The sequence below is a fragment of the Cynocephalus volans genome, chromosome 2 (genome assembly GCF_027409185.1).
Source record: "Cynocephalus volans isolate mCynVol1 chromosome 2, mCynVol1.pri, whole genome shotgun sequence".
NCBI classification, from domain to species: domain Eukaryota; kingdom Metazoa; phylum Chordata; class Mammalia; order Dermoptera; family Cynocephalidae; genus Cynocephalus; species Cynocephalus volans.
In genome coordinates, this window is record NC_084461.1 from 214166222 (window position 1) to 214187988 (window position 21767).

General features: G+C 49.9%; 1 protein-coding gene across 2 annotated transcripts in view; it reads left to right on the forward strand.

Moving 5' to 3' along the window:
• The window catches only part of TNS3 (tensin 3), a 252451-nt gene that overhangs the window by 69187 nt on the left and 161497 nt on the right, over positions 1–21767 (forward strand). For both annotated transcript variants that reach the window (XM_063085688.1, XM_063085686.1), the window contains exon 4: positions 9253–9291. Coding sequence is in view for 1 of the 2 variants with exons in the window: in XM_063085686.1 (XP_062941756.1) it covers positions 9253–9291 (39 nt within the window). In the remaining variant the exon portion in view is untranslated. The remainder of the gene's footprint in view (positions 1–9252; positions 9292–21767) is intronic.

Below are 21767 nucleotides of genomic sequence, written 5' to 3' on the forward strand. Positions count from 1 at the left end.
CCTCCGCAGAAGCAGGAGTGGGTGACGGCAGCTCACGTTATCTGTGCAGCGCTTTGCTCCCTGTGAGCTCCTTGACGTCCTTTTGAACTGCCTGGGTGGGCCTCAACCCCACAGGTGCAGGACCCTCTCCTGCTCCCCCTCTCTCAGCATGAGGCCGGCACGTTCAAAGCAATGCTCGTCTGCTCTGCCATCCGTGCCGCGCCCACCACTCATTTTAAAAGCCTCTGAAAACAGTAATATTTCAATATGACTGCCTCTTTGGGCCTTTTTTTCTAAAACAAACAAACAAACAAGAAGGAGGGTGTTACAAAGGTCCCAGGTGGGGTGGGGGGCCATATCATTTCTAGGTTCTTAAAGATGAAACAGAAGCACACACTTGGTTTGTACGAGGACTTTGGCACAGCCAATGTTCTCCTAACCTGGTTCACCCTGAACACCGGAGTGGTTCATTTAGGCCTCGTCCCACTGAAGTGTTATAGCTGTCCCCCACCCGCCCTGCAAAGCCTGGGGAGGTCACACGCCTCTCTCTGGGTTTGCAAAGGTGTCCTCGCCAACACACTGCTTCTTTTGAAGCATGCATGTGCTTGCGTATGGGTTACAACTAGGGAGATTTAGAAAATGAACTTATTTAAAGCATTAAGAGGGATGATGCACGTGCGTGAGTAGCCCCACAGCAATGCAGAGAGTGAGATGAGGCAGGAGAGGGCTGGTGGGGCAGGGCCCGTCTTATGTGTGCACCTTCTGAAGCGGGAGCCTTTCCAGTGGGCTTTGAAGCGTGGGCACCCCTGCCCCGGTGGCAGGTGAGCAGGTGGCTTTCCAGGCAGGGGAGCAGCCTGAGCTCCCACCACAGATGGACGGGGAGGTGGGGTCACGCGGAGGGAGTTGAGCCTGGGCCTGTGTTGGCCGGAGGTGAGGACAGAGGAGAAGAGGGGAGTGGGAGGGGGAGCCGGCAGGGCCAGGCTGTGACGCATCTTCCCCAAGGTCCCAGGCACTGGGCGCGTGGGGCCGGAGCCCAGTCTTCCTGCTGCTGCCCAGGCGGAGAACCCTGGTGGGGGCTGCTACCTCCCTGATGGGAAGGACCCCACTGCATTTCCAAAGAGGATGGGACCAGTTCCTGAGAAAGGTTCCTCCGGTGGCTCTAGGAAGTTTGACCTGGGCAAGGTTGGCCAAAGCCACGGTGAAGGCCGGGGTGGGTGGACGCAGATGTTGTGCTCTTGTCTCTTGTGAGTGGGATGAGGAGTTGCTGGTACAGGGTGGTCGGTTCTGGCACACATAATTAAGGTCCCTATTCAGTAGTCCCATGTAAGTCTTTTTTCCTTTATGGTAACGTGAATAAACCGAAGTAAAACGTGTTCTTTAAGTTGCTCAGACACCAGTGGAGTCATTTCAAATGTTTATTGTGTCAAGCTCATCATCCAAACCTGACCCTCCAGGAATCTGTAGGATTGCTCCAGGAAATGGCTGTAACCAGTGGGGACATGCGGGTGTCACCGTGGTCACAGGCCACCTGTGTGGAACACGACCCTTGGGTTGAACCTCCCACCCTGGCCTGCTGTCCTGGGCCCCGGTGCCTCCCCACCCTCCTCCGGGTGAACAGAGAGAGAGAGGGAGATGTCCACCCTTACCCTTTGAATATTACTGCAAATCAGTCCTGTTACCACAGCCAGAAACTTGTCAGAAAGTTGTCTTGGGAAATGCCAACTGTGGACAATACTGCAGAATTTGCATGTCAGAAGAGATGAGCAAAAATCCTTCTGGCCTATCGTGATGGTCTTAAGTCATCAGGCTGTCGTCTTAAGAAGGACAGGCTTCCCCTGACCCTACTAGTATAAAATATATACTAGTAGTGTATATTTTATGTACTCAACTTGATCTAGAGGTTTTGCTGTGACCTTGAGGCCCACAGCCACCCTATGAGGTAATATTATTCCCATTTCACAGATGAGGAAAGTTGAGTTCACAGAGGGCAAGCTATGTGAGTGAATCAGAGCCAGCAGGAGAAGCAGAGCGTGTGTCATAATGTCATCTCCTGGTGCAGAGTGGAGTTTTCCTGTTCCATCCAGTGACTCTAGGGTACTTGAAACCATATATATACGTACACACACATACACACATGCATGCATGCAGGCATATTATGTATATGTATGCACAACAGTCATATATACATATACATATGTATATAAGCACATATACATATGAGGGTACCTCAAAAAGGTCATGAAAAGATTATCTTTTAATTCTGTTTTTCTGTGAACTTTGTGAAGTACCCCCGTGTGTCTGTATGTGTGTCTCTGTGTGTGTATATATGTACAAGCACACATACAGTGTGTATATATATTTGGTTTAAAACACATTTGCATTTAGAGTTGAAGCTTGCATTCAGAAAGTCGCGCACTGCACGTGCTCAGCCGCTGTGTTTCTGGTGAGTCACCACGGATGGGGAAGCAGAGCCACCCTGGTCTACACCCACCACACTCTGCTTCGGGCTCGCCAGGCTTTGCGCTGGAGTGTGGACATGCGCATGTACATGCTGTCCTTGCACGGCCTTCCCGCTCCCTCCGTGGCAGCACACGGTGTTGTTGCTGCCATTTGCATTTTTCAGTGCTACTTTAGAGTCACTTCCCTCCACTTCCCTTTGGATGGCACCGAAGGATGCCTTTCCAGTGCCCGACACTCTCAGCTGGGCGTGCCCGGGGCTGCACATCGCCAGCACACCTAACAAATCACCTCAGATTTGGGCTGAATCCAGCGACAGGTCCCTGTGATGGCCTGTGAGCTGGCCGGCGGTCCTGGCTTCCCAAGATGCCGGCTAGGGGATGGGATGGCCAGAAGGTCCCAAACGCCCTCACGCCCATTTGAGACAGCTGGTGCTGGCTGTCGGGGTGTGCATGCCCCCTGCAGGCCCCTCTGCATGGCTGCTCTGGCTTCCCTTCAGCATGGTGGTGGGTCTGAGAAGGGGTATCGGTGAGGCAGAAGTGGCACTGCAGCTCCCTGAGGCCCAGCTTCAGAGTCCTGCTATGTTCCACAGGTCATAACAGGTCACAGGGCAAGCCCAGAACGAGCCCAGGCTCAAGAGGAGGGGGCAGACTGCCTCTCAGTGGGAGCATGGCAGAGTCACTTTGTGCAAGATCCTGTGAGATGCCACCATCTTCTAAAACACAACCTGCTGAACTCAGGGAAGCTTTGGAAATAGGGGCCAGGGATGTTCCTGTAGAAGCAAATGTCACTCTCTTCTAACTAATTACAATGTGCATGACTCACCAACATCAGTGTCCATCCTTTGTTACTTGTTACAAGTGGGTCGTGACACATTTCTGGGCCGATCAGGATGTAGCTGGTGAGGTGTGACCATGAGTCAAGACATGGATTTTCTTCCTGGAAATGTATCCAGTAATTTTGATGCAGTTAAATTTTGATCCTTGGCATTTAAAATGATCCAAAAAACTTTTTTTTAAATGACAAACTAAATATTACTTTTTAATCTTTCTGCAGAAGGTGAATTTATGAGTTTTTCTTCTGGTTCTTTAGCAAACCATTAGCATTCCATTGATCATCCTATTTTTATTTCTCTTTTTAAAAAGATAAGACACAGGGGTCTGATAAGTGTCCACCCAGATTCTGGTCTTGCCCAGTGATGGGGGTGGGTCTTGGCTGGGCCTCTCTGCCCTGTGGGTGGCAGCTGCCTCCTGTGGGATGAGTATCTGGCGAGACGCGTGGCCGCCCAGCCCTGCTCTTGAGAGACAGACTCAGCCCCGGGAATGCAAGCCGGTCACTGAGCAATCCTATTGTGTGCCCCTTGCTGAGACTTGGGTGCAGTGGCTGCAAGGAGTCCTAAGTGTTCCTTTCAGCCACTTTGAGAAGAATTCCTAGAACACTGTTCCAACAATAGATTCACATCTGATTTTTGATCAGGGACAAATATTGGTAACATAATGGATGCAGAGTGGTGTTTTTTTTGTTTGTTTTAATTCTATTGTATTCCCGTGAGCAGAGACTTGTTTTCCTGAAGACAAGGAAGATGACCCAGGAAGGGGAGGTGACATTAAACAGTTACACAGCCGGAGTAAATGTGTGGAAAAGAGGGTTCCAGCAGGGCCAGTGAATCCTGTTCGGGATAGGCGCACAACTCTTAGGAGAGCCCAGACTGAGGACCGAGAAAGCGTGAGATTTCCCTTTTCTTCTTTAAAACTCCACCTCAGGCATCGTCTTCACTAAGCTGCTTGTTAGCTTTAAGGAAAAATGTAATGACGTGATTCCAGGCATTTTCCATCTCCCTTTTCCGCTCCGCGTTCGCTCGCGCACACAGGCTGAGGTTTAATTGCGTTTGCGGACGGCGTGCTTTCTCATGGGGATTAGAGCTGGCTAAATTGGCCTTTAACGCTTAGCGGGATAACAGAGCTTCCTGAGGAATGTGAACCTAATTAGGGATTCCAGGGTCAAGCCTGACAAAGGGGACACAGAAGCAAAGTTAGGGAGAGCTCTCGAAGGGAGCAAAGGAAGTTAATGAAGTCTCGAATGTCTGCACTTTGTGCCACCGCCCTTTGTGTAGATGCGCTGCTGTTTGCAGGCTGCTGTGAAAGCCTGACCCTGGGTCGCTCTCTAACCCTCCACAGACCAGAGCCCCCACCCCGAAGAGCATATTAGGAGCAGCCTAGAACGATGGAACACTCCACCTTTGCCACATCGGCAGCCCCACTGGGCCCCATCTAGAGGACCCGGCTCCTGCTGGTGTTCTGAGAACATTCTGCGTTGGCTTACATCACCGCTGGTCCTTTGATTGTTGGTGTTAGGGGCCGAATTGTACCCCTCCAAATTCATATGTTTAAGCCCTAACCCCCAGCACCCCAGGATGTGACTGTATTTGGAGACAGGGTCTTTAAGGTGGTGAGTAAGGTAAAATAGGGTCATTAGTGTGGGCCCTAATCCAGGAGGACTGGTGTCCTTGTAAGAGGAGATTAGGACACAGACACACAGAGATGACTGTGTGAGGACACAGGGAGAACACACCCTCTGCAAACCGAAGGAGAGAGACCTCAGGAGAAACGAACTCTGCCTACACCTTGGTCTTAGACTTGTAGCCACCAGATTGTGAGACAGTAATTTCTGTTGTTTAAGCCTCCCAGGCTGTGGTATGGCAGCCTGAGCTAAGACAGCAGATATTTAAGCATTGGGGGATGGGGAGCTTTCCTCATACTGTTCTTCCCCTATTTATAATAAATGGTAATAACAGTAACAAAAAGAAGTGAACAGTTTATCTTTTCTTGATCTTACATGGGGCAAATAAAAACATCTTGCAGTTTTATTGGTCAGTAACATTCAACATAAGAAGTACAAGGTGAAAAATAATAAAACCACCCCTTTGAAAAAGCCCTACCCTCCTTCCAACCAGACTGCTACTCTGTATAGAGATTACAGAGGTGCCCCGACCTCCATGGTACTGTAAGATCCCAGTGGCCAGTGACCATTTGGCATCTGTTTCTCCTGGGCCTAGTTCAGGGCCTGAGAGGCAGGTGACCTTTGACTGTTTTTATGATTTGAGAAAGAAAGTCTGCAGTTTTGGCTTCATGATGAAGTTTCTTCATAAAGAATTGTTTTTGTAAAGATAAAGCAAAAGTAACTTTGCTTCCAATTTTGTGCAACTTATCTTGGGATTCACATAATTATGATTAAAATAGCTTTAGTTAATGATAGGATTTGTGCTTAAGGCAGTGCCTTTCTGTGGGCTTAACTTGGCAAGCCATGTTCTCACCTGTTCACAAGGCAGAGGTGGCCGTGGCTGGCCCTTTATTCCTGTCCCGTTTGCCCCTGTTTTGCACCTGAATGATGGCTGATGGATTGTTCTCAGTGTATGTGAGTGTTTATTGAATGTATTTTAATAACTGTTGGCTGACACTGTTGAGCTGATTCACCCTGCCCAAATCTTGGCATGAACAGGATTTGCTCATTCCTGTTTGGTGCCAAAGTGGGGGATCTCACCTGTGGGCAGAATTACCTGGAGAATAGCAGCAAAAATGGCAGGAGGAGAGAACAGGTGGCTGGGCTTCCACTGTGGCGGTTGAACGTGTGAAACACCTTGCAACAGCAGGACTGAGCTTCTGTTGTGTGTGCACACACTCACACACACTGAGAGACACACACAGATATGCACTCACACAGACACACTGTCGCACACACAAAAACACAGGCAGATTCACAACTTTAGACACATACAGTGCACTCACACATCTTCACGTGGCACACACAAACACATACACCCCCATACACATACACCCAGCCACTCACTCACTCACTCTCACGCACACACACTCCCAAGGACACAATCACTATGGGATGGGAAGCCCTTGCCCCCTCTGGCCTCTGTCCTGTGGACCTGCTGGCTTGAGACAAGGTTGTTGACACCGGTGGCTCCAGGTACCCACATATGCAGGTGTGGGCTGGGCACAGCCCTGTTTGTTTGTGGTCGTCCTTGGTTACGGGAGATTAGGCCCTGAATAGAGCCAAGAGGAGGCCATAAAAGTGGCTGTCAAGCAGGCCTCTCAGAGGAGCCATTGCTGCCATGAAGGGAGGGACAAGTCTGGGGGTGCCCTGGCTCACGGCCCTCTCTCAGGTTTTCTGTAGCCCCTAGTGGGAGCTGCTCCCCTCCCGGCCCCACCCTGCTATTGTCCCCTCTTGCCTCTCTTACTTCTGGGGAGCCCCTTGTGGTGAGAGGGGAGCAGCCGCCATGGGGGAAGAGCAGGGACCTCGGCCCCGTGACATCTTCCTCTCTGTGGGAGTCGCGCAGTGGCCGGCCCCCTCTGACACTCAGCTCCTTGAGCACAGAATGGGGGGCTCCTTGGCTTTTGGGTAGGGAGAGGGCTGAGGAGCAAGGCCTGCAGACATGGTGCTTTGGCCCCGTAGGCCCCCCATGGGTGGGCTGGATGCAGGAGCAGGGTCCGTTCTTGTCTCATCCCCACACGTCCCGCCCAGCACCACTTCACAGCACAGGCCAAGGTGCTGGGTAGGGTGGCGCCCCCCAGCCCCTGGCCACACCACCTCTCCTCCCTCCCTGCCATGTGGGCTGGGCACTGACGAGCAGGTGCAGCTCAGTGAGTCCTGGGCGGGAGCATCTGTGGGAGGGTCTCAGGGGACATGGGGTCAGGATCTTTCCCCAGCCCTGCGGCGTTGGGTGGCTGTCCTGCTCAGTCTTTGGCCTCTTCAGTGAGTTGGGACTGGCACCCTGAGAACCAAAATGTAAAGAAGCATCTGCTCCTTCCAGCTGAGGAAGGCCAGGCCAACCTGGGATGACCCAGACACGTGGTGTTTCCCTCATTCCCATGACAGGAGCCAAAGAAGCATGGATCAGAGGTGGGACTGGAGGTAGGGAGGGCAGGCAGGCGACGTGCTGTGCTGCCCTGACCTGGACCCTGAACAGCCACCCCGCCCAGCCTCTCCATCCTCAGGAGGTGCCACTCCTGGTGCAGGGTAGGTGGGTGGATCTTCAGGTCAGGGGACAGGTGCAGCTGCCGGCAGAGTCCCAGAGCTGTGTGGCCGAGCGACTGGGATGCAGCCTGTGCAGGCAAAGCCTGCGTGTCTGCCTCTCTGCTCAGGTTGAAGAATGGGAGGTGACACTCAAGTGTCCAGCCAGTGTGTCCAGGGGTTGGAGGGTGGGGAGTGATGGCATGGCTGCTCAGTCTCTGTCGGCCATGGGTCTCCTTACCTGGCTGCCACCACCATCCTGTAAAGTTCTGCCTATAACTCCCTGTATTTCCAAAGCCATTTGTTTTTGTCTTTACATTTATTTGTTTACTTATTCCCTCATCCATGCGTCAAACTTTAATGTATACATGTGCTTGCCTGCTGCTGTGTGTGTGCAGAGGCAGCGGACAGTTAGGGGGTGGGTGGGGGCCATGAGGGGACCCCTGCCCCAGACAAGAATATGAGTCAGTGTCTTGGTGGAGTAATGATACATCCCAGACATGAATGACCATGTGTCACATATTCCTTGAGGAACTTACTGAGTATGATAAGCAAGAGAGCTATAAATAGTCACCCCAGCAAGAACCAAGGTCATGCTGCCGCCCACACCAGACCACAAGAACAATTAGTGAGATCCCTGGAATTTCAACTTCCTTTGCACATTTTCAGAAAACTGTTTGAGAAATGGAGGTGCCAGGAGTCTGAAGTGGGGAGAGCCAGGAGAGAGCTAAGCATTGAGGGAGCTCGTCATAGAAAGTTCAATCCTGTTCATAGGTGCCAGGTTCCTGGTCGGCCTCCCGGGCAGCACGAGGAAAGTCTGATCCCCTCACCCACTGATGGCCCTTTCTACTCGGGAGAGCCCTGTGTTCCTGTGAATGGAGACCCTGCTCTGTGCCAGTCATTCTTCTTAGCTCCTCAGATACTATCTCTTAATCATTAAAACTACCCTGTGAGGAAGGCACTATTATTACTACAGTTTTCATGTGAGGAAACTGACGCCCAGAGAGATGAAAGGCCAAGGTCTCATGACTAGAAAGTGGTAGAGCAGAGATCCTTCCAAAGGTGGACATCAAAGTTGGGGCCTTATCTCCGTTGTTAGGGTCTTTATCTATCTCCGTTGGGTCAGTCGTTCCTGGTGCCTGGAATGGCCCCTTCTGACTGGGTTTTAGCTGCGGTCTTATCATTTTGCCTTGTGTGTCTTTTCTTCATGAGCTCTCAGTTCTCCAGGGGACTGTGGTAGAGTCCAAGGAAACTTCTTTCCACTATCCCATGTGCTGAATGGAATAACCACACTGACATTGCCACATTCAGAATGAGTTTTCAGTTCCACGTGTAGAAATAGTTCTAGAAAAGGTGGTCCGTCTTGTAGAACTTGCCAGCCCCTGGGTGTGGGTGTGAGGAGTGGGGGCAGCTGGAAGACCACCAGGCAGAACCTCCACCTCCGTCTCTGGCCTCTGCTTCCCAGTGAGGAGGGGCTTGTGCTGGCTCAGAACCTTCTATCCTGGGAATCCACCAGTTGTTTGAAATTGAAGGTGGAATTCTGTATATGTGAGTGATGTGCATTTTTCTTGGGGTCGGGGAGCTCCATGGTTTTCATGAAATTCTCAAAAAGGACTTTCCAAAGGTTAACACAAACGTAGACTCTATTAATTCTAGGACTTGTCAGTCTTGAAATGCTCCAACCTTGTGACTGTGAAGTTGGTTAGAGACAGTTTCAGCCTCCCTGAGTCTGCTTGATCCTTATGCTAAGTTGCTTCTTGAGAATCCGATTGTTTATCTGTTTCTTCTCCCTTGAAGGTGGTGGTTCCCTGCTGTGTGCAAGTCCAACTGGAACAGGTAAGTCCTTCGTATTTCCTTGGGCCTTTGTACCTACCTGTCTTTCTTGAAGCTGTGCCCTGTTTGGGCAGTTTTTCTGCTCCCTCTAGGATCCACCCCCTCCCTTTGACCTGTAGCTTTCATTTACAGTGCTCTCTGTAGGGACATTTGACCACCCTGCACTAGCCAGTAGCACGTTTTCCTTAAGAGGAGAGAATCCCTGAACTCCTTTGCAGGAATTACCTTTGGGATCAGTGATAGTTACCTTCAGAGGTTAATTTCCCTGAGCCTGGGTTTCCAAGGCTGTAAAGTGAAGAATCTACACATTGATTTTCTTGTGATAAAAACGTGGACAGTGACATTGCCTATGTCATGGGGTTGCTGTGCAGAAAGCGTGATGCAATGATTTGTGAACACTCAGCTCCGACAAATGCCATGCTTTTATCAGATTGAAGGTGAACTTACGGAAACACTTTCTCTTTGGCTTGTTACAGGTAAATATAAATTGCTGTCTGCTTTTTAAATGAAATTCCTTTGAATATTGGTACCTCCCAGTACTTTCTTTTTCTCCACCCATTGGAGATAAGGTGGTTAAGCCTTGTTTCTAATCACTTATTAGCAGGTTGCAGGACACCTGCGGGGCTCAGTGTACCAGGACAGTGGGACAGGATGACCCTCTTTTCTTATTGTAAGTCAGAAGCAACTCCCAGGGAAACAAACTTGCAGCAGCCTCTTGCTGCTGGGGAAGCGTGTGTGTGTCCCAGCCTCCCCTGTGAGGGAGGGAAACAGGTGTGCCCACCACCACCTCCTGGGCATTGGTCTGGCGTGTGGCCCATAACTTCCCAAACTGATGGGGCTTCATACCCATGGTCCTGGGTTTGCCATACACTGAATTCAGAGGTTGGGATTTTGCCAGTCTTTCCCGTGTCTCTGGCTGAGGGCCCGGCAGCTCCTGATGCAGGGCTGGCTCTGTCTTGGATGCAGTCGCACATCCTCCCAGGGGCTCGCTGCTCTGATGAAGCCGAGATCAGATCCTGGCTCTACTGCTGACAGGCTGTGTCCTGCACAAGCCCCTGCCCACCCCGAGCATCAGTGTCCTCTTCTACCCAGTGGGGATGGGGGTGTTCCCTAACCTAGCTGAAGACAGAATGAAAGGAAAGGGATGTGCAGGAATTAGGCATGTCACAGATGCCCTGCCCACAGACCAGGTGCCATTATTGTGCTCCTTTTAATTCCATCACATGCTGTGCTCTCTCCGCACTGGGAGGGCCAAATGTGCATTTGAAGTCATAGGAAGGTTAAAAGAAACTCACTCAAAAACCTAAAATATCTACAAACTATGAAAAATATGTGGCCTCAAGAGAAGAGGCCCTCAGGGAGTGTGTGGCTCACGTCCAGGCCACCCTGGCTGGCCTCAGCGGTGGCCCTGGGCAGCCACCCACTCGTCCCCCCTCCACTCTTCCTGTGCAGCTCACAGCCTCGGACTTTGTGGTCTCTGTGACTGATTTCCTTGGGCCTGTCATGGGCCCAGGAGCCACATGTGCCACTCCTAGGTCTTGGCTGGAGTCAGTTTCCCCCAAGTCAGCTGCGGCTCTGCCCTCTTTTCAGAGGTTCTCTTATCATTGGATCTGTTGTTGGTGAGTCCCGCTGGAGTGCCATGTCAATGCACTAGGTCTGAAGGGGTCGGCTGTGGGGCTGTCAGCAGCATGGGCAGGCCACAGGCTCAAGCCCCCGGCCTGGATGCTGGGATGTTATTGCTTTGCTGTTTCCCTTCTGCAGGTGTGGCCACTAAGAGTACTGGCTGTTCTTCCAGCCCAGCCTGGCTCCTGCACGCTCCCCTTGCTGCTCTGTGTTTTTGTGTGTTGTGTCTGTAATTGTCACATGTATGTGGATGTGTGGATGTGTGTTATATGTTATGTATGTGAATGTGCTTATGCATGTGTATTATGTATGAAATTGTTTATGTGGATGTGTACGTGTTTATTGGGTATGTAATTGCTATATGCATATAAATGTGTGTATGTCTATTAGTGTTATGTGATTATTTGTATGTTAATGTGTATATGTGTGTGTGTTAGTTCATTTCTGTTGCTTATAACAAAATACTTGGAACTGGGCATTTTATAAGAAAATGAAATTTATTGCTTACAGTTTCAGAGAATGAGGAGTCCAAAGTCCAGGGAATGAATCTGGTGAGGGTCTTGGTGGTGGCAACAGTGAGCCAGGGGTCTCACATGGCAAAAATAGCAGAGAGGGGGGGGGGAGGGGGGGGAGAGGGGGGGGGAGAGGGGAGAGGGGAGAGGGGAGAGGGGAGAGGGGAGAGGGGAGAGGGGAGAGGGGAGAGGGGAGAGGGAGAGGGAGAGAGCGCATCTCACGTGCTCTCCTTTTAAAGCCCTCAGAACCACACCCACAACCACCATTAAACCATCAACTTAATCACCTCTTCAAGGCCCTTTGTTTCAACTACCTTAATAGCAGTAATAGCATTTCCCACCCTCTTAACACTGTCACAGTGGGGGTCAAGTTTTGGGGGACATTCAAGCGAAGGCAGTGTGTTATGTACGTGATATGTGTATATGAATGTACACATATACGTACTATGTATGCAATTGTTATATGAATATGGATATGGATATGTGCATATTATGTAAGCTATTGTTATATGTACATAAATGTACCCATAAATGCATGGGTATTATGTATGTAATTGTTATATGTATGTGGATGTGTACATATGTATTATGTATGTGACTGTCATGTGTATATGGATGTGTATATGTGTGTTATGTGATTGTCATATGCATATGAATATACATATGCATGTGTATTGTATCATTGTTATATGTATATGGATGTGTACATGTGTATTATGTATGTAATTGTTATATACATAGAAATGTGTATATGTGTGTTATGTATGTGATTGTTATATGTATATAAATACACATACATGTGTTATATATATAAAATTGTTAAATGTATATGGATGTGAATGTGTGTATTATGTATGTAATTGTTATGTGTATATGAATGTATATATGTGTGTGTCTGTTATATATGTGATTTTTAAGTGTATATGAAGGTATATATATGTGTGTGTATACATATATTTCTCTGAGGTGACCATGCACAGGTCCACTCTGTACTAAGTTCTCCGTGACCTTTCTCAAATTGCTTTGACAAGTGGTTCTCCAAGCATGGTCCTTGGACCAGCAGCCTCAGCATGGCCTGGGAACCAGTTAGAAATGCGCATTCTCAGGCCAGCCCAGGCGTGCAGCATTGGGAACTCTGGGGCTGGAACCTAGCTAGCTGTGTTTTAACAGATTGAGCTGGTGCAGCTCAAGTATGGGAACCGTGACTGGGAGCAGGGGATATTGCAGCACTGTGTGAGCCGATGCATACAGGTCCCCTGTGGAGACCCCCCCCAAAAGGATCTCTCTGGTTCCCCTTTTTCTCCCACTCCCACCTTTTGGATAAGGTGCACACCAACCACTGTGGCCTCCTTCCTGCACTGGCTCCCAGGAAACTTAGAGCCTGTCTGCATGCTTCAGGGGTTATCAGGGGTCGTGGAGGCTCTGTTGTCCTTGGACTCTGTGGTTCATCAGACTTCCAGGTTTGGGAGCAGGTGGTCTGCTTCCTTTCCAGATGCTCCCCCTGAGGCTGTCGTTGGTGGTTGGCTCTAAGGCTGGCTGTGCTGTCCACTGGGGTGTGAATAGCCCTGCATGTGCCTCGTGTCCTGCCTTCAGTCCTGGCTGCCCTCCACTCCATCCTGCTGGTGGCCTCTCCTCCACCTGGTGGTCACCTGGCTCCTATCCCACTCACCTCTGCTCTGCAGGTGTAACCTGAGAGCTGTGAGCCCTTCCGAGAGGTTCCAGAGCAGCTTCATCCCTGCACATTTAATGCTGCGAGCTGTCAGCTGGGTCAGAATTCCTGGGGTAGCGCTGGCTTGGGGCATGATGATTTTGAAGCACTCAGCATAATTCACCAGTCTAGGGCAGAGTTAGGCAGTGATAGGCCATGCCAGCCCGATGTGCCGGTAGGGGTATCTGTCACCTTAATGACGTTACTCTTGGCAAGGGTCATCTGTGGGGACAGGGGTGCCTTTGTGATCACCTGGGGTGTTTGCGGCATGGCAAGAGAAGAAGTCTTTCCTGTGGTTGTCCTGCATTGAACCTGTGGCTGTCTACCCATGATGTCTGTTTCTCTATACTTTTCTAGTAGCAGAATCTTCTTCTGTTTATTGCAGAGGCTTATAAAAGTGGGGCATGAGGTTAGATGAGCACATGGACTAAAGATGGCAGGTGGTGGAGTTGAGAAGGAGGAGCTGGGAGGCAGACGTGCCTTTGTAAACGCTCACGTAGCTAATGAAGCATGCACACAGGCTCTGAGGTTCCTGGGAGCCAGTGTGGGAAGGAGTCCACAGTTGTTGGTGCGCACATTACTCAAAAGGAGGGAAACACTAGGGATCAGCAGAGGAAATACGTTATGTGGGAAGTGATGGAGGATGTGGACTGTGGCTGCATGACAAATGCTCCTGCCTGTTCACAGGTGGAGCAGAATGACTATTTTAGAGGGAAATCAGAGACAAGCTGTTACAGTGTAGACTCATTAGGACCTCTCACTTTAAGTGACTAGGTCCCTTGATACATGTGGCTTTTAGAAATATAAAAGGACAAGTGGTGGCTTTTTCCTCTGCTTACACCAACCAGCAGGAGGATGCGTCGCTGTTGTTCTAGGTATCTGCGATCCCTAGTGATGGCAGTGGTGGCCAGCTCTGCAGACTGAGTCACGGCCTGTGAGCCAGCTATTCTGTAGGTCTGCATGTGTGTGCCACGTGTGTGCTCATGTGTTCATACAGGCACCGATGTAATAGTAGTTAGGAGCGTGGGTAGAATCAGGTCGGGTCCTACCCAGGCCATGACACTAGAGAGCCACATGACCTTGAGCAGAGCCCTTTTGCTTTTCTGAGCTCCACTTTCCTCTTCTGTAAAATGGGGACTCTGCCGCCTTCCTTGTGGGGTCACTGGGAGGACAGAATGAAGTAATGTATTGAAGCTCTGAGCACTGGTTATGGCGCACAGAAGACACATGAGGAAGGGGGAAAGCTTATTCATTGTTCCATGAACTCAGAGGGCAATAAAGGTCTTTGAGTTCCTGCAGCCTTTGCTGCTAGTGGTTTGTTTTTGATCATTGTTCTCTTTCCATCTGATGGGAGAGAACCAGTCTGATGAGTTCCAGAGCAGGTCATCTGCGTCCTGAGGGTGAAGGCACCACTGACAGACGCTTATGACACACTGATTCCTTGTGTTTGGGAGACTTTGAGGAGGACAGGCCATGATGGAGGGGGCAGCCCAAGGTCACGATGGGGTGCGCATGAGAGTCTCTAGAGGGTAGTGGCTGGTTTGCAGGATCTTTTCATGACCCAGCCGCCTCACAGTGGTCTAAGTGGTGGCCTGGCAGCTTTGTACTGAAGTTCAAAGGCAGTGTTGTTGTTCTTTTCCATCTTATCTTTACCTTCGTACACAACCAGAGGGAGAAGTTTCGTTTCAGTGCATCAGCAGCGAATGCTGACACTCGGGTGTGGATGTGACTTCAGTGGGGAGGCCGAGTCCACACGTGTCCCCCCTCCCACTGCCAGCCCCAAGGAAGTGCTGCTGTTTACAGTGGCTGTGTCCTTGGAAAAGGCCCATGTCCCCGCCTTCTGGTGGCTACGTGTGGGAGGCATTCAGGACAGGAGCAGGTGCAGAATCCTCACCTGGCAGCCGGTGAGCACACAAGGGCTGTTTTTGCTTGGCCATTGTGGTTTCTCTCACTGGAGGAAAGGTTGTATAAGAATAGCTTCTGAGTCATAATGGCTTTACTTCTCTTTGTTTAATTAAAGTGAGGATAATGAGCTGTGTCTGTTAAAGGTGACATCAGGAGTCACGTTACACAGGCTGAAGTTGGAGTTTTCTAACTGGGTTTTGCTAACAACAGCCTTGTGTTCCTGTGCGTGCATGTGCATGTGTGTGTGTGTGCGTGTGTGCGTGCGTGTGTGTGCATGTGTGTGCGTGTGTGCGTGTGTGTGTGTGTGTGTGTGTTGGGGCCTTGTTCAGCATGGTTTGCTTAAACTCCCAAAGCCGCAGGAGGAAGCCATCCTGAGCAACAAGTTCCACACAGGAACAGCCTATGTCTGCTTAGGAGAGCTGCACCGAGCACATACCATCGTCTGTGTCTCCCATGCATTGGCCAGGACAGACTCTCCCAATGGTATTGAATTATTTCAGAAAGAATAACCACCAAGTGGATGATTAGAAGCTTCAGATGGGTGAAAAGAAATCACTTTAATGGTATCCCTTTTATTTCATTGCAAATTTAACAGCAGCACATTTCAAACAAAACACCCAGCTTTTTATCCATCAAATGCAGGGTTGGGGGCTTTGTGAAAAGGCAGAGCATCCAGTCATCCAGATGGTCGATCTGGATGACCTCGGGCTCCAGGGCTACCTTGGTCTCTTCTCTTGGCCCCAGCCCACAGCAGTCTCTTTGTATGAATTTTGTCACCAAAGACTTCACAGAAGGCTCTTCAGATGAATTTTCTGTCCTTAAGGCCAGGTATTTGATTGGACCCTCTTATTTCCTGCTCATAGATGGTTTCCACCACTGTGCTAAACTTTTGAAGTGGGCACATGGGTCTGCATGCCACAGTGACTGTCAGTGTTTTCTGAAAGTTATCTACATGTGGACACATGTATGGTACATACGTGTCTGTGCCCACAGCTGCCCCTGTCAGGTTCTCTGTGTCTTAACATGAGTTTTCATTCAAACCTATTTGACCAAACACAGTGAAACTGAGTTGTCTCAGTCCAACAGAGACACGCAAATATCCTCGCTCCTTAATCTCTCTGATCTCCAGGAAGCATAGAGAAAAGCCGCAAGAATACTGTTGGATCAAAGTCCAGATATTCCATTTGTCCAAAAGAACCAAACTCAACTTCTCTGGTTCTGGCCAAAGCTGGTGAGACCTGGAAATAAAAATAGAAACTGAGCCTGCATTCCCCACCTTTCACCAAGGCATGGGTGAGCACGGTGAGATCTGGGCAGCTGGGATCTATCAGCGTGAGGTCTCACAACTAGAAACGAGCCGGGAGCGGTGCCCCTGGAGGGCCTGTCCTTGCTGGGGATGAGCCTCAGGCTCCTTTTCCCCATCTGCTGGGGCCTGGGCAGCGAAGGTCACTGTCCTGTCTTCTCACTTCCAGCCTCACCATTGGAAGTCATGGGCGCTGGTACTCCTTCTCCCCGTGGGTCACCCATACACTATGGTCCAGACGCCACCAGCCCCCTCGAGTGCAGCTCAGGACAGGCTGTGTTCCTGGGCTGGGTGGATGCTGTTCATCAGTTCACTTAATTTCTCATACTTCTCTCGGTTCCCGGGGTCCTCTGGGAAGGCTGGGGGTCCAAGTCAACGTTAATGTGTATATAGGGAGCTGGGGGGTGGGACAAGTTTAAAGCCACAATGCTGAACTATTCTCGGATTTTCTTTTTCTTAACTCCATGCATTTAACCCCTTTGAAGGTTTCTGTATTTCCCCACACTTGGGCCTCTTGATGGGAGCAGTGTAAGTCTCGGTGAGGAAGGGAAGGCCAGAGGCACCTTTCCCAGGCAGACTCTCACCTGGCTTTTCAGGGAAGGAAATGATGTGCAGCTGAGGAACTTGGAAACAAGCAGCTGGTGTCTCCCTCCTTCTCACAGGCCCCGGAGAACGCATCTGCAGGGCGGGCATAGTGATTTGAATCATGTTCTCCAAAGTCATGTCCACCTGAAACCTAAGCACGGGGCTTGTTTGGAATAGGGTGGAGATGAGATCATACTGGATTAGGTTGCCTTTGGAAGAAGAGGACACACAGACACACATGGAGGCAATGTGACGACAGAGGCAGAGACTAGAGCCATGTGCCTACAAGCCAAGGAACCCCCAGATTGCAGCAACCACAAGAAGCTGGGGGAGGTACCCCTGACTGCAGACTCCCAGGCCCAAGATCTGCAAGAGAACAGGCGCCCGTCGCTTGAAGCCTCCAGCTGATACAACGGGTGCCGCTTCACTGCTCTTGTATTGCCTGATTGTTCCCCAGGCATTTCTGATACTTCTTTTTGGCTAACAGAGTAAATAGGAACCTGCCCCAGCTGCATCAGGGCAACAAGACAGCCTGGAGGGGGGCAGAAGAGAGCGGTGTGGGGGTAGGGGGAGGCTCTGGGGCAAGGCTGGCGTGGGTCCTCCTGTAAGCTGTTGCAGACCGCTCAGATGGGACAGATTTTGAGAATGTGCAAAATAGCAGAGGATGTTTACGGAAATTGTCTAAAAGAGGAGCCTCTGGTTATGAACTGTCATGCGGGTCAGGCAGGATTGCGAAGGCTCCATCACCCCAGGGCTCCCTGGAAAGGCCGGTGGAGCCTTCGTGCCTGGGGCCCTGCACTGGCCCACAGCCTGTCTGGTGCTAAGTCAGTGTGAGCCCAAGGCTGGGACAGCAAGACCCCATCCATTCCTTCCAGAACGACTCAAGGGCAAGCAGGACCCAGGACAGCCGACCCATCACAGCCTAGGCCAGTGTTAGAGACAGTTATGGGGAAGAGGCCCTGACCTTCTGCCCCCAAGGATCTGTCTTCACCTGCTCCTCAAAGCATCCGCAGAACTACTGCTGTGACCCTGCGGGCACAGACTTCGAGGGACATCTGTGGCTCCCCCACCCCCACCCCTTCTAACCACAGGCGAAACTTTGATCCATACTTTTCTTTGATTTCACCATCTCCTCCCACACCTAAAATAACATCCGGGCCTTTGGCTACTTCCAACTTCGAGAGTGGGAATGGCCTGGATTTCTGGGAAAGGCAGCTGAGGGAGGAGGCTTCCCATAAATACTGGCAGTAGCTTCAGGAGAACCCCTCATCCGCAGCCTGGAGCCTTAAGACCTACCTACTGAGAAAGATGGAAACCCCGAAACAAACGGAAGAAAAAAAGCCCAGCAGCGGTGCTGAGCCTCACACAGACAGGCCCACCCCCTCCGTAGCTGGTATTTGAAAGCTGTGGGCTGGATACTGCTCCTGAAGCTATTGTCCCCGCCTCTGCAGGTGGAGGGCAATCGTGAAGAGTCAACAGCAGGGAACATATTAACCCCGGTGTCAGCTTACACCCACCGGTGAGCACAAAGCCTTGGCTGATGATGAAAAACCCACACCGACCTCGGAGGCCTCCCTGGGCTGCAGGCCTGGGTCACACCAGCCGTGACTTGTCAGCGTCTGTGCCACCAGGTGCACACACACACTGCGCTGAGTTCCCTTCTGCCCTGACCATTAAGTGAGTCTGTGGGCTTGGGGTGGCTGCTCTTCTCTGGGCCTCGGAGCCCTCATCCTAAAGTGAGAGGTGGGACCCAGTCAGGGCTGGCAGCCTTGTCCCTGGGCCCATCCATGCCAGGTCCTCAGGGGTGACTGGAGGTCAGCCCCAAAGTCACCTTAAGCTTAAATACTGACCTGCCGTCCCCAGAGCACGACAGGTAGCCCCTCCCCCGGGAACCTACTCATAAGCAATGTGTTGAATGAATGGATGTCACCAAGTCTGATGGCGGGAAGTCTACAGTGGAGAAGAATCTGGTTGAGTGGGTTTCTTTTCTTTTATGGTGCAGATTCTATAGCAGTCACCATTTTAACTGTGGCAGGGCCCTTGAAGGCAGTGCCTGTGTGCGGTCTGCGTGGAAAATAGCAGTAACTCCTGAAGAGGAAAATCAAATGCTTATTTTTTTTAATGTCCTGAATCAGAGAGAAGCTAGCATTTGACAAGGTGGCATTACAAACCCCAGGTCAGGGGAGGGGTTATAGTGGCCCAACATCTAAATTACCTGAGCGCGTTTTACCTGTAAGAGGAGTACTCATTAAGGAAACCGCACACAACACTCCTGCCCCCACCCCCCAGATCTATATCCACTCTGAGGGCAGAGCGGGCCGGGAGGGAGCCGGCTGTCAGTCTGGAACCAGGATCGAGTCTTGGGTTCCTTGCTCAGTTATGCCCATATGTGGCCGTGTTCTCCAGCCTTCTGTTTTCTTATCTTGCAATATGGTGTTGGGCGACTGTAATACCTGTGTACTCCTATAGCTCAACAAGTCTCTGTTTAGAGAAGCAGGTGTCCGCGGCAGTTTCCTCAGGGCACTGAGAGCACCTTTGAGCTTTCAGGAGGTGACTGCATTGGTGTGTGCAGGTGCCAGGGCACCTCTTTCTGAAAATCAGAAGCTCGGCAGCTCAGGATCCTCCCAGCTGCTGTTGCAATTGTCTTATTCTTCTAGGGCATTTATAACAGGTTTGTTTAAAATGTGTACCTTCCCTAGAGTGTTAGGAAACTGTTTTTGTGAAAATGAAAAGTTTTGTCCTTGTCAGAAACCGTGTCCCATTTGGAGTCTCAATTGTGCAGAAAGAATAGGACAGTCATGTTTCATTACATGGGTCTTTTCCAATTTGGTGAAGAGTTTTCTCCGCTTAGCTAATACTTTATTTCCAGCATGATGACTGTGAACACTCCCTGCCCTCTCCTGGGCCTCAGGCATTTTGGGCAGCCCCGTGGTGGCCCATCTTTCCGGAAGGAACTGGATCTGGAGAGCAGGCAAGGGCAGCGCAGGATCAGTGACTTCAGAGGGCAGGGTTGCAACAGTTGGCAGCTTTGTTACTATGGATGGAGACATAATTTTCTGATCTATGCAACAGACTTTAAAAGGTACTACTTGACACACACACAACAACGACAAAACTCCTTAGTTCCCTTTGGGGGATGCTGGGGACCAGCTCATCCTGCGAATTGGCAGATAAAGAGAAGCAGTCAAGCATTTATTGAAACTTCTTTCTTGTACAAACTGTACCTTGGGGTTTCCAAACAGAGGAAGATGGAAAGTTTTATTGAAAGAGGAATTCCATCTACTAAATGTTGAAAAAGTAATAATGGTACGTTCTAACCCTGTTCAAACCCCTTGAGAGTGGCTGGCCGCAGGCCCTGATCCAGAGGCCTCCACTATTGCAAAAGGGAAGTCGCAGGGTCCTGTGCCTCTTTGTGGGAGGAACACAATGTCCCTTGGCCAAGTCCTCCCCGGAAATCAAACCAGAATCACACTAAGCCTCAGATCCATCTGGAACGGACAGGAAATATAGGGCAATCTGTGAAGTGATACTGCAGGGGTGAGCAAAATCCAGAGCGAGGGAAATTCTACTGGGCAAAAATAACGCTGATCTTTTAAAATAAATTGCAAAAAGAGGAGGAAGAATCTATCTTGTAAAGGAACCGAAGAGACATATTAAATGAACATCGTAAGACTTTGTTTGGATCCGAATTTTCCAACGATTAGACGTAAACACAAAACAAAACAGAATTTATGACAGAGAGATTTGAACATTGATTAGATATTTTATGTTACTGAGGAATTATTAACAAGACTGGCATTTTGTTGTTCCATTTTTTTTTAAAGTTCTTTTAAAGATGCATACTGAGATATTTACAGATAAAGTGATATGATATCTGGAATTAACTTTTAAATGGCCCAGCGAGGGGGGCGGTGTGTGAATGTGGTTTGTTTGGGGACGAGTTGGTACCTGTGGAGCTGGATGGTGGTCCCCGGGGCTCAGATCCTGGTCTCTTTATGTCCCAGGGTTGTGCAGGATGCAAGTGACATGTACAAGCACAAGGCTCAGGCTGACTGGTGATGGATGGCAGGGGCCAGTCGATGTTTGGTCATTATTATACAAACTGCACACCAGTGTTTCCCAAACCACTACCCTTCCCCCCCTTGTAAGTTACATTTTGTTTCCTGATGGCTCCAGACTTGTATGTGAGTCTTCAGTGTGACATTCAACTGTTGACATCTGCAGCGCTACAGTGTGTCTTATCTGATGAAGTGTTTCACTGAAAACCTACTGAGTTGTCAACACGAGGCAGGTTGCAGAGTTCATAGGCTCCTTTCTAAAATGGCAACATTTGCTTCATAAAGCCTTTTAAAAAAAAAAAAAAACCTTCTGAATAAAAGGTTGTTTCAAACCAGCCAGGTGCATTCTTACTTTTTTTTCTTGGAAAAATCCTACATCTCCCCTGCCAGAGGGATCAACCTCGATATGATTTGCTCGTGAAAAGAAGTAGGGCGGAGGCCCAGGCATTCAGGGAGAGCAGATTTTGGCTCATTAAAATGAAGAACTTTGGAAAGTAAAGACAGTTAAAAATGGACTTGGCCTTGTATGAGGTAGTGAGCTGCCCGTCCTTGGTGTTGTGCAAGCAGAGGCTGGCAGTGGAGCTGCAGTGGTTATTCCTAGGGAGGTTGTGAGATTGAGTGAAAACGACGGTAAACGATGCTGTCATGAAGCCAGTGGTGTGTGATGACCATGCTTGGTTCAGGTGTGACAAGTGCTGTTGTCTGTGAGTTGGATGTTAATGAATCAACAATATATATTCAATAAGGTGTCTTTAAACTGAAACGCATAAAACAAGGTTATGGTT